At 37.3% G+C, this 12,826-nt stretch overlaps 1 protein-coding gene across 4 annotated transcripts in view; it reads left to right on the top strand.

Moving 5' to 3' along the window:
* The window catches only part of KCTD3 (potassium channel tetramerization domain containing 3), a 49,831-nt gene extending 38,612 nt beyond the window's left edge, over nt 1-11,219 (top strand). For 2 of the 4 annotated variants that reach the window (XM_044915902.1, XM_044915901.1), the window contains 5 exons: nt 3,228-3,383; nt 5,188-5,284; nt 8,281-8,465; nt 8,546-8,684; nt 9,476-11,219. In XM_044915902.1, the coding sequence (XP_044771837.1) occupies nt 3,228-3,383; nt 5,188-5,284; nt 8,281-8,465; nt 8,546-8,684; nt 9,476-10,034 (1,136 nt within the window). In that variant the 3' untranslated portion in view covers nt 10,035-11,219. The remainder of the gene's footprint in view (nt 1-3,227; nt 3,384-5,187; nt 5,285-8,280; nt 8,466-8,545; nt 8,685-9,475) is intronic. The other 2 variants (XM_044915900.1, XM_021698408.2) reach the window with 1 other exon arrangement.
* Nucleotides 11,220-12,826: the final 1,607 nt, after the last annotated feature.

Genomic DNA, 12,826 nt, shown 5'->3' with positions numbered 1-12,826 from the left:
TGGATGGATGGGTAGGTGGGTGGGTGGATGGATGTGCTTTTATTGATACCTAATTGAGTATAAAGTCAAATGGTTTTGAGTATAATTATGCCCCCCTGAAACAATCCGTCTCCTCTTTAGGTTTTCATACAGCAACTCACCTGCCTCACTGAAGAGTCTTTGTCACGCTCTTGCTGGTTCCTCCTCTTTTGCACAGTTACTAAGTGTTGGATTGCCTCAGCGCTCTTTCCTCGATTCTCCATTCTTCTTTGTCTGTAGTTTTCCTGGTGACTTGAGTGTTACCGTCTATATGCCAGTGACCCCCAGACTTTTTCTCCACCTGTGACCATTCGCAGAGTTCCAAACTTGTGTGTCTAGTGTCTGTCTCTGGTTGTATAGACACGTCAAAATTAACCTGGATAAATAGTACTTTTGATATTTCTCTCAGAAGCCCTCTTAGTATACAATATCACCATGTGCTCATTTCCTCAAGCTGAGGACCTAGGAACCACTCTTGGTTCCTCCCTTTCTCTCATCCCCACAAACGTAATCCGTCAGTAAGTCCTTTTAGCTCTGCTTCAATGTATGTCACAAATCTGATCACTCGGTGTCCATTGCTGCCCAACCCGGTAGTTTTATCATTTCTCCCCTACATCACTGAGCTCAAGTTTTTTGCCTGTTTCTCTCTTGCCTGTCTATGGTACATGTTCCTTATGGTACATAGAGCCAGAAATATCTTTTAAAAATGTAAACTGTATCTGATTCCCGATGGCTTCTGATTAAATGCAGGATAAATAAACTAATAGGGTTTTTCCAGTTATGGGTCCTGTCTTTTCAAGCCTCTTTTCCTCTCTACCCTTCACGTCACTTTTCGTATTGCTCACAACACCCTAGCCCTTTGGCTTTTTGATTTCTTAAAAATGCCTCAGAACTTTTGCACTTCTTTTTTTTTTTTTTTTTTTTTTTTAAATTTTTTTTTTTTTTTAAAGATTTTATTTATTTATTTGACAGAGACACAGCGAGAGAGGGAACACAAGCCGGGGGAGTGGGAGAGGGAGAAGCAGGCTCCCTGCAGAGCAGGGAGCCCGATGTGGGACTCGATCCCAGGACCCTGGGATCATGACCTGAGCCGAAGGCAGTCGCTTAACCAACTGAGCCACCCAGGCGCCCTGCACTTCTTTTTATTTGAAATGTTTCACCCCTAGATATTTGTTTGGCTGCCTTTTTGTCATTCAGGTCCATTTCTAGTACCTCCTCAGTGAGGCCACCCTGTCTCAATTAGTCAAACCTCTATCCAGGTCACTTCTCTGTCACCATCTCGATTTGTTTTCTTCATAGACTTATCACTGGATCATGTTGTTTTGTTTGCTTTTTTGTCATCTGTCTCTCTCTTCTGGAATGTAAATTTTACAGTAACAGAAGTTCTTACTCTGTTCTCAACACTTACCGTACTTCTTGACACATAAAAGATGCTGAATAAATATTTTGTAAAATTAGGTAATTGGATCCTGTGAGAAAATAAGACTGTTTTGCAAGGTTATTGTGATGTTTAAATGACCATACTTAGACTCAGTAGTAATTGCTATTATTTTGGTGGTGATGATGTTATTTCAGGATAAGGTGCCAGAGAACTGCATAGTGAAATGTGCATTTTAACATCAAATACTTCATGCAGGATTGAAATTTAAATAAATTCGTCAAGAAAAATGTCCAGTTGAGCTAAAAATCTAGAGTATTTTAATGTTTACTGAGTTACATTATTCTGCCACCTGGTGGATATCAACATGTATGTAACAACATTCTTTTTCTGATAGTGTTAGTTTTCATGTCTTAAAAACTTAAGTGATTAATTTTAACAATATAGCAATAATTGCCTACTGAATCACTTAAAGTGTTTGAGGTATTTTCTTTTCTCTTTAAGGTATTTTTCTGAATCCTAGTAAGCTTAATAGTGAAATCAGGAAATTATTTTCCATGAAGCTGATTAAACAGCGAAGAACTAAATGTCTCCTTTTTCACCAGAAACCGGCATCCTGAGACATGAGAATTTTGTTACATAAGTAAACACCTGTGTACTTTGAATTTTTATTGCTATTTGTTAAAATTAAATTTCTAAAGTTTTGTTTAAAATTTGCAACTATGGCAATTTACCCAGTAGGAAAGGTGTGTGTTTAAGAAAGTTTGGATACTTTCTTAGTATTTACTGGTGAGTTCATAGCTCATTGCTAATAATAGCACATTCTCTGGAATCCAAATAAGTTGCACTTTTCCATTAAAAAGGAATGCCACAAAAGTACATTTTTTAAATAAGGCATGCCACAAAAGTACATTGTTTTACATTAATAATACCAGTTGGTTTATATTTTCTTTTTTAAAGATTTTTATTTATTTATTTGACAGTGACAGAGACACAGCAAGAGAGGGAATACAAGCAGGGGGAGTGGGAGAGGGAGAAGCAGGCTTCCCGCTGAGCAGGGAGCCTGATGCGGGGCTCGATCCCAGGACCTGGGATCATGACCTGAGCCGAAGGCAGACGCTTAACTACTGAGCCACCCAGGCGCCCAGTTTATATTTTCTAAAGGAGTAGTTACTCAGATCAAAAAACAACAGAGGTGGGGTACTTGTTAGATACCTCAATATATATCCACTTAAAATTATTTACATTAAAAAAGAAGCTAGTTGGAGTATGTTTCTTAAATGCAGACTCTTTTAGTTTACATAAAAATAGTTCTTTATTTTAATTTTCCCTAATATAACTAGGAATGGGTGATACAAGCTTTTTGCCAAGTAATTTGTACCAGTAAATTTTCAATAACTCCTGATCTAGGTTGTTTAATATTTAACATAAGCAGTTTCAGTGATTGAAAAAAATAAACTAGGCAACTCATTTACTATGTAGTTTAGCCACAGAACAGAATAATATTCAGCATCTTTTCTCTTGCATACACTTTTTTTTTTTTTTTACCTTTTTTACATTTATATTCTACAGGCTACTTTTATAAGGACCCATGGATTTACTTACATGTCTTATATTTGTAGCAAGGTAAACTGTAATCAGTTCTTTCAGTTTTGTTGGCCAGGTACAGATTAAGCATAATTATAGGATAAGTATGTCATTTGCCACTCAAAATATGCTGTGATCTATTTAAGATAGATCATAGTTAAAAAGTTAAAATGTGTTTATAAAAGTGATTTTGTTGGTGCTTTTATAATCTATATTTAACAACTTTTTTTGTTTTCTTTCCTAGTGTGTGCAGATAATAATCATGTCCGGACATGGACGGTAACACGATTCAGAGGAATGATCTCTACTCAGCCAGGTTCTACTCCTTTAGCGTCGTTCAAGATACTGTCTCTGGAGGAGACAGAAAGTCATGGAAGCTATTCCTCTGGAAACGACATAGGTGGGTGAGATAATTTGGGGGCATTTTCAAATACTTTATGGGCAACCCAGAAGTAGTATGTTAACTGTAGTAGAAACCTAAAACTGACTCTCAAATATAAAATTTTTCACTTTAATTTTGAAACTCATTTAAAACAAATTCAGTGTGTTTCTTACTTAGTTCTATAAATTCAGATTACAGCATTTTTTGTTTAAAAAGTTGAGAGCAAAGTTTTCATCTATTTATCATTTCCTTATTTAAATGATGTCTCCAGATGCTAACCACTTTAGTTTATAATTAAAAGCTGTGATAGCTGTGCACATTTGACACTTGAAATTTTTTTTCCTCTTATTGCTGATAATCTGAAAATAAAATTTGAAGCTAGAAAAGGGCCGGCACTTGTCTTGACGTCATCATAATGGCTTTCAGGAAATGATATATCACAAGGCTGTGATTTTAGCAAAAAGTATATGAAGTTGGTGTGATTTGTCCCTCGTGACACCGTATGACACATGTGCATATGGATTCTCTCTCTCTCACACACACACATGCACGGTCTTCACAGAGACAGATCATTTTCCCACATCTTGGGTGTGAACTCCAGTTCCATTAGGCAGGACCTATGAGATCTTCGGTTCACTAATCTCTTGATGCCTTACTTTTCTCATCTATAAAATGAAGATAATAATAGTGTATCCCTTATGTAGTTGTCATGATGATTAAAATGAGTTACTTGCAAAGCATTTACTGTGGCACATAGTAAGCATAGTGTAGGTATTTGCTAGCTAATAAAGATGTTTCATTTATTAATTAGGTATGATTCATGTAAGGTAAAATTATGTCATACATCACATACTTTTTGTGAATAATGAGTTGGTATTATTTTAGCTAATGAGTATGATAATGAGAATTACTAGAATTTTATGTTTAAGTTTTCCCTGAAACACTTTTTTTTTATATTGCTCAGAATCTTTCTAAAATACATGAGCTATTTACCTGCCTTGCCAAGTACAATCAAGTAAAAATAATTGAATCTTTTTTTTTTTTTTTTTTAAAGATTTTATTTATTTATTTGACAGAGAGAGACACAGCGAGAGAGGGAACACAAGCAGGGGGAGTGGGAGAGGGAGAAGCAGGCCTCCTGCGGAGCAGGGAGCCCGACGCGGGGCTCGATCCCAGGACTCTGGGACCATGACCTGAGCCGAAGGCAGTTGCTCAACAACTGAGCCACCCAGGCGCCCCAAATCTTTTTTTTTTTTAAATTGAAAACCTTGCAGGATGCAACAGGCTTTTGATTAAAATTAATGAAGTTGTACTTTATTTCTTTAAGAGAAATAAATATATATAAATAAATATATAATATATATAAATAAATATGTGGCCTTACAAAAAGAAAAATCTGTAATACATAATTTTACTTATATATCCTTTTTCTGAAGTTATAACAAACTGAGCACATTCTCAAAGATAACGATGTAGAGCCTATATTTTAACAAGTCTCATTCTAGTACTCTTACTTAATGTATAGTCTTATGCAAATTAATGCCGTCAGCTTTAATGGCCTTAGTGCATAAAATATAACTTGAAATATTAATGTATTTTTCAAAAAGGTGTAATGCAAGTTGGAGTACTTGCAGTCCTTCATTCTGTGTCTGGCTTGGACATGGAATGCACAGTACAGTGCATATCACTATAGTCATGTAGTGATAGCATGGAAAAATCCTTCTTTTTCCCCCTTTGGTATTGATATTAACGTTCCTTTTGTTCAGTGAAACCGACTGAATTTCAGTTAACTTGTTTTGACGTTGTCTGTGTTCTGACCAAGGGCCTTTTGGAGAGCGAGATGATCAACAGGTGTTTATCCAGAAGGTTGTTCCCATCACCAACAAACTGTTTGTAAGACTCTCATCGACTGGGAAAAGGTAAAACTTTACTGTAGAGGTGTTTATAGTCAGAAGTCACTTTCGTCTTAAGGAACCTGTTAAATAATTTGGCATACTGATGAAAGAGTACTACCAGAAACAAATTGTTGAAAAAAGAAATCTAGTCATTATCTTGTGATTGTTTTAGCTTAAGATTAAGACAGAGTGTTTAGGCCTTATCCTCTAGCATTTATTTAAGATTTTCACTGATGCTGTGGACAGTTAAGAAGGACAAGTGAGAGATCAGGAAGCCATGAATTTGATGGCAGACAGCTGAACTAAATTCTCATTCTGGTACTTGCTCTTACTAGCTGTGTAAATTCAACTTGTTACTTTGTTTCTCTGAGCCCCCAGTTTCTTTATAAAATAAAGTTCACCTACCTTGGCAGGATGTCATAAGATAGAATGAGTTAAAAACATGACATATCTTGCGTGGTCCCTGACACTAACAGATGCACAATAGAAGTTATTTTCCCCTTCCTTTTCCATTTGAGTGAAATTTGACTTCTTTTAAATTATTACATATAGCTTCAAACAGATTGAGTTGTACATTTCTCTTCTTTAAAAGCATAAGATCTTTTGCATGCAAGCAAGTAAAAAAGGTAGAATTCCTATTAGTAGTCATTAAGAAGGTTATGGATTTTCATATTAATGTTAGAAATGCTACTGATACTGTTACCCTTCAGCGTTTGGTCTCTGATATTTTAATGAATAATCTCTTGGAGATATATTTTCTCTCCATCAAAGTCCATTGCATGTAGTCATCAGCAGTTGTTAATTGATCCCAGAAAATGATTTTTATATACTAAACTATCTTTTTGTCACCTTGTTTTTTTTAAAGAAAATGTGTTAGAAGCCTGTAATGTAGTTAGAAGTTAAATTATTATCTTGAGAAATGTTATAAATCATTGTGATTTATTGTGTTCTCTGCATATTCAGTGAAGATGCTGCCAAACCTTTATTAAAACTGCTGCATAACGTCCTCTAACGATGTAGTATTTCATATCCTTGTTCAATTCTAGTGTCCTCCCTCTTCTGATACTTTAAAGATTTATTTACTTATTTTAGCGAGAGAGATCAAGCAGGAGTGGGGCGGGGAAGAGGGAGAGGGAGAGAGAAACCCAAGTAGACTCCACACTGGAGTGTGGAGCCTGACACGGGACTCGATCACGACCCCGAGACCAGGCCTGAGCCTAAGCCAAGAGTCGCAAGCTCAGCCGACGGTGCCACCCAGGCCCCCCCTCTTCTATCACTTTAAACAGTAGCAGTGTGTTATAATCAATCATAATCTCTGCATAACAAAACAAATTTCATAATTTTTACATTACAATTCCAGTGGAAAAGGTATGTTTATAAAAATAATCTGAAATACTTCGTAGAATTAAATAGGAAATCAACCCTTTAGGAAGCTAATGTGAAGCAAAGGTTTTGTTTAAAGACAGTTCAGACAGTTCAGATTATTAACAGTGAGAAGTAAAATGAAATCAGGTTTTATTGAAAGTGGGCAGGGAGCAAACCTTGTCAACATTTTAAAGGAAGCAGTAATTCTGAGGAATCTAGCCCATAGGAAAAACAAAAAGCAAAATCATGTTTGTTTTCAAGCACTTAGGTTTATAGTGTTTCATTATAGTTTATTTTAAATGTAAACAGTAATCTAGATTTTAAAAATATTTTATGTCAATTTACAGGTGTTATTAAAAATAAATATAATTCACTATATTAAGAAAAATTGTGATCATCTCGATAAACACAGAAAAACATTGATAGTTCACCCATTTATGATTTTTAAAAAAGGAATCTGAGTGCTTAAAAGGACAGATTTTTTAAATCTGAAAATAATACTTATAAAAACAATTACAGTAAACTTTATACTCAATGGTGAAATATTGAAAACTTTTCCCTTAGATTGGGAGTGAGACTAGGATAGCCTCTATCACTGTACGTGGGCATCCAGTAGTTAACCCCTCTCCCCTGTCATCACTTTTTGCCCTGCCTGCTAGGAAGCTCAGCTGCTTCATATTCTATTTTTATGTTTCTTACATTGATAAGGATTGTATTTCCCCTTCCTCCTTTACTTTTTGACCTTACATTTGCCTGGTACTAATTGTTCTTAATTTTTTTTTTTATAAGCCCCGTCTGTTTTGAAGTAGTCTGGGAGAAATAATTCAATCAAGGGCAATTCAGTCAACTCTTAAATGACTGGCAAATCATTTGCTGACATTATTCCTTGGTTTCCTCATTTGTCAGATGTGGATAATTGTTCTTAGGTTCTTTTATCCTTTATGAAAATCAATGAAAGAGTTACAAAAATGCTTCAGAAAAGTTAAGAATATTATCCTAATGGAGGATGCTACTTAGACTTCTCCATACAGCTATACATTTTTTTCTGGTTTCAGACTTATAATTTGCACATAAATTTTATTTAAAGATTTTCTTTATTTACGTATTTGGCAGAGAGAGAGACAGCAAGAGGGGGAACACAAGCAGGGTGAGGGTCAGAGGGAGAAGTAGGCTTCCCGCTGAGCAGGGAGCCTGATGCAGGGCTCGATCCCAGGACGCTGGGCTCATGACCTGAGCCAAAGACAGCCACTTCACTGACTAAGCCACCCAGGTGTCCCTGCACATAAATTTTAATGACTTCTCAAGGTCTTCTAGTTTCATGCCTAGTTGCTTTGTTTCTTTCTGCCATTTTAGTTTTATAACTTCCTTTTAAAGAATTACTCAATTCCCATCAAGGTTCTTTCTGTTTTTCTTTTAAGGTTGACTTAAATTATTTGCATTATTTCAGTTATTTAAATTATTGTTTTATAAGCACCTTTTCTCCACACTCATACAAGTCTTGAATTTTATTTCTGTCGACTTGCCTTGAACATTTTAAATGTCTTACATATATAGAGCACTCATAAGGAAGCAATTGATTTCAAAAATCTGACTTACAAAGTGTTAGGTGTTGCCCGTGATTTACAGCTATATATATATACGACTGTCTTTTGCAGGATCTGTGAGATCCAGGCTGTTGACTGCACAACAATATCGTCATTCACCGTGAGAGAATGTGAGGGGTCGAGCAGGATGGGCTCCCGGCCCCGGCGCTACTTGTTCACGGGCCACACGAACGGCAGCATTCAGATGTGGGACCTGACCACCGCCATGGATATGGTGAACAAAAGCGAGGAGAAGGGTAGGTTCCGTGTGGGCAGCTGTTCGGCACAGGGTGAGCTTCTGACAGAAGTGATGGTAATGAGGGTGTGTTTCCCGAAGACGCAGGTGGTCCCACTGAGGAGGAGCTGCTCAAATTACTGGATCAGTGCGATCTGAGCACGTCTCGCTGTGCGACTCCTAACATCAGTCCGGCAACTTCCGTGCTTCAGCATGGCCGTCTCCGCGAATCCAGTTCGAGGTGGGTGCCAGGGTTGGGCATTGTATCGGAAGTTCAGCTGATTGCTTTTGGGAAAATTGGCTGAGCTGCCGTAGTCACGTCGTTGTTGAAAGCCATGTTGCTCAGGGTACATTTTTCATTCAGACTTCATGTTGGTGCTCAGTTTTTAAAAAAACTTTGCTAAATTCCTCATCCTCAAGCACATTTGATTCTTTTCATAGAAAACATATTTTCCCTTTAATACTTGTGAATCGCTGCCAATCTGGATGCCTGTTATGCGATCAAGAGTTCATTCAAAGGAAATTAGAGAAACCACATGTCACCTTGGATAGTATGTGGAACTTTTGTCCCTATTGCCTTAGGGGCATATTAATCAAAGTGATCACATCATCTGTCTCATCTTACATTTAGTTATTATGTACTTTTAACACAGTGGCATAGTATATCTTCTAGTTCCCACATTTTTAAAAATTCCAAAATTTGAGCTGAGGACCAAATACTAAATTATACTAGTTCCGCATTGGTTTTAAAGGCTTTTTTCCTCCTTCGCTTTTTTCAGCTATTCAGGAATCCAGCTGGACTGAATATATGTATGCTATTATTTGCATGGGTAATTTGATATACATACACCTGTGCACATGCTGATACATAATATATAGAGTACTTACTAAGTAAATTTTTATATATAGAAATAAGGATATATCATTCTTTAATATTTAAATGTCTTTTCATTGGTAGTTAATTAATGAGAGGTGCCCCTGAAAAATCCCAGAAAGAAATCTGAACTATAATTTTTAAAAACTGTATTTCAGCCTTCAGCTCCAGCACCATGAAACCATCCATGAAGCAGCTACTTACGGTTCCATGAGGCCTTACAGAGAGAGTCCCTTGTTAGCAAGAGCAAGGAGGACTGAGAGCTTTCACAGTTATAGGGACTTCCAGACTGTTAATTTGAACAGAAATGTAGAAAGAGCTGTCCCTGAAAATGGTAACGTGGGTCCAATACAAGCTGAAATAAAGCGGGGAACAGGGGAATGTAATGTATTGGAGAGAAAGTCTCCTGGAACAGAAATAAAAAGCTTGAGAGAATCAGATAGTGGATTGGAAGTGCAAAAGATAGCTGAAGGTCTAGAATCCAAGAAGAGGTCCTCAGAAGAAGAAAATGATAATAGAGTGGAGTTACGGAAGAAAGGGGGATTTGAAGGAGGAGGATTCCTTGGAAGAAAGAAAGTTCCCTATCTGGCATCATCCCCGAGTACTTCTGACGGAGGAACGGACTCACCTGGTACTGCATCCCCGTCTCCTACGAAGACCACTCCATCTCCTCGGCATAAAAAAAGCGATTCTTCAGGTCAAGAGTACAGCTTGTGAAAACTCACCAAAATAAATAGTTGTTTTGTTAATTTGGATCAAAGTTCCAACCTCGACTGGATTTCAGTACATTAGCTTTTACACCAAAACTTTACAAATTAAAACTGGAGTTCATTCAGTATCTTTTTAACAGAATTACCTGGAGTAAGGAGATAAAATCATTCTATCTCTTTGGACCTTTTGGAAAGTTTTTTTAGTTTTACAAGTACATTTAACAGATCATTTGTAAAGCAAGAGTCCATTTCAATGTTTAGCTACTCTTTGGGTTTTGGAAGCAATGTACCAAGTCTTAATAAGATGGTGCCCACTATAGATGAGCATCCCTAAGGGCATGGGGACCAACAGATTGCGTTCCTAATCTTGATTATGCTTGAGATTTGTCTTTCATTGTTACGTGAAGCGAATCACATTAAATCTCTTTGGATAGTCTCCCAACACTTATTGTGATTGCCATGTGTTTACCAGATACTTAATGAGGTGCTATGTTTGTGAAAAAATATCATCTAATTCAGAAACACTGTTGATGTTGAACACATTACACTGTGTAGTAGGCAGTCCCTTCAGGTATTTTTCTTAAATCGTAGGTCATTTTCTGATTCTCATTTTTGGAGTTCTTAAATCTTAGCAAGCATCACCAATATTAAATACCCAAAGTCCATTTAAACTTTCTTTAAAGTTGGAGCAATCATCTGTGTTTGAACAGATGAAATAAAAATAATAATCAAGGTTAGAGCTGTGAGTGCCCAGAGGGGAAACCGTACTAGTTGTCGGTCTGCCTTGTTTGATTTAGGGGCCGTGTGTTTCCCGCCCAACTGTTAATAATGAAAATAATTAAGTCAGAATGTGGCCATTTTATTAAGCTTCTGAGACTGCAGTTCTCAACTTTTGGTTAAAGGTTTTGGCTGCTATACAAATGTTATTTTAAAATATATTTTGAATTATGAGAACAAAAATTTTTTTACCTTTTTTTTCATTTAATTGGAATAATTGTCAAGTTTCTGCACATAGGGCAATTGTAAATTTAAAGCATTAAGCATTTACTGGTGGATAATGTATATATTCCCCTTCCAAGAAATATAAGTGAGTGAAATTGAAATAAATTCTTTAAAGTTTACTATATTGCTAGTGGTTTCACAACACCTCTCTTGTATTTATTTATCAATGAAATCTAATAAAAATGATTAAGACTCTGTGTTCGTGGTTATTTAGGGAGTAGTTAATGCTGTTTGAGGTACACCTTCAAAGTACACCTCGTTGGTTCGAGTCTCCTTCCCACGGTCAGAAGGGGGGAGGGCAGAGGGAGACCGGAACACGGCACGAAGGCTGACTTACATTCTCACTGAGAGGAAGAGTCCGGCAAAACCTCACTGCCATATTGCTAAGGATTTGTCATTCTCTCTGGAGCCTTCTTTCTCCTTATCACAGTCACGTAAAAGGTGGGTGGGCAAGTAAGAAAATGAACGAAAAAATGTATTTAACCAGCCTTTTCCAAGAGTAAAAGGCCATGGGGGAGGCAGGGGTGGAGGAGACTATTACATAGTAAAATGCCATAAAAAGGCAACTCACTCTACCACAGGTTGCAGTCTACTACGAGTCAGAGCTTTTTTATTTCGCTCACTCCAAGAGTTTGAACCTTGATGCTCGGACAGGGGTTTGAGTCTAGCTGCCATTTTGGCACCTTGAGCAGTTGATCCTTGCCAGGCCTAAGCATTTTCCTTCTACCTACCTCATTAGGTATTTTTGTGACCGAAAAAAAAAAAAACAAACTTGAGCTGAATCTGTATACTTCGTGTTTGATGAACAAGAACAGAACTAGAATTCTCACGATGAAGAGAGTGTTTCAACTAATTCTGTACTTGAAAGCAGTTCTCAGAAGTACTGTCATACCTGTTGGATAGGTATTGCCACCCCCATTTCATAGATGAGATCACTGAGGAGAAATAACTTAGCCAGCCCCAAGGCTTGTCAGCTACTGAGCCAACTTTTGAACCCATGTCTGCCTGTTTTGGGAGCCTGTGGTCTTGTTCCTGGCTTTCTTGTCAAGGCTGAGAACAGGACATTGACCTCAGGGTACGCACAGGAAACTGCCGGGGCCTCCCTCCAGACCTGCCAAGTTCGAATCTGGTGGGTGGGACCCACGCTTTGAAAAAAGCGCCACCGTTGATCCTAATGGACACCGATGGTTGAGAGATTATCCAGAACATCCCGTTTTCTTAAATGGGCTTACCTTTATCATCATTATTTATGTGTAAATTGTAAATATAACTCAGAGCTATTAGTGTGTTTTCATAAATCAAACTTGGTTTACATTGAACAATTAAGCAAACCATCTTGAGATGAATTTACATGATATTTGTGCATTGGAAATAAACTACTCATGTGACATAATTAAGTTCCTTATCACTGAATTATTCCATCTGGCCTATGTTTTATTTACAGGTTGTTCAAGAAGAATTATATTGATGCCAGCATGATTTTTAGATCAGCATCAGGTACACTGACAGATTCATATTTAGGTTTTCCATTTAGTGGAAATGACAACAGATCATCTATAAATACAATTTTTAATAGAGCTTATAAAAGCATAGTTACGCACTCTTACCAAACAGCTGATATTAGGAATAACAGTAGTTCCGAAGCTGGGAATGTGGGCTCTGCAAGCGGTCAGACCTGTGTCAGGAGATTTAGAACCAATTTCAAGGGATTCGTAGAGACCTGCTCATTGTTTGCTCAGTCCGGGAGGAGTGGTGCGCCCGATCACTCAGCCCATGAGCACCTCCCGGTTGCTTTCC

This window comes from Neomonachus schauinslandi, chromosome 6 (assembly GCF_002201575.2).
Source record: "Neomonachus schauinslandi chromosome 6, ASM220157v2, whole genome shotgun sequence".
NCBI classification, from domain to species: Eukaryota; Metazoa; Chordata; class Mammalia; order Carnivora; family Phocidae; genus Neomonachus; species Neomonachus schauinslandi.
Note: the sequence above shows the minus strand (reverse complement) of the source record. Positions and strands in the feature narration are given on the sequence as shown.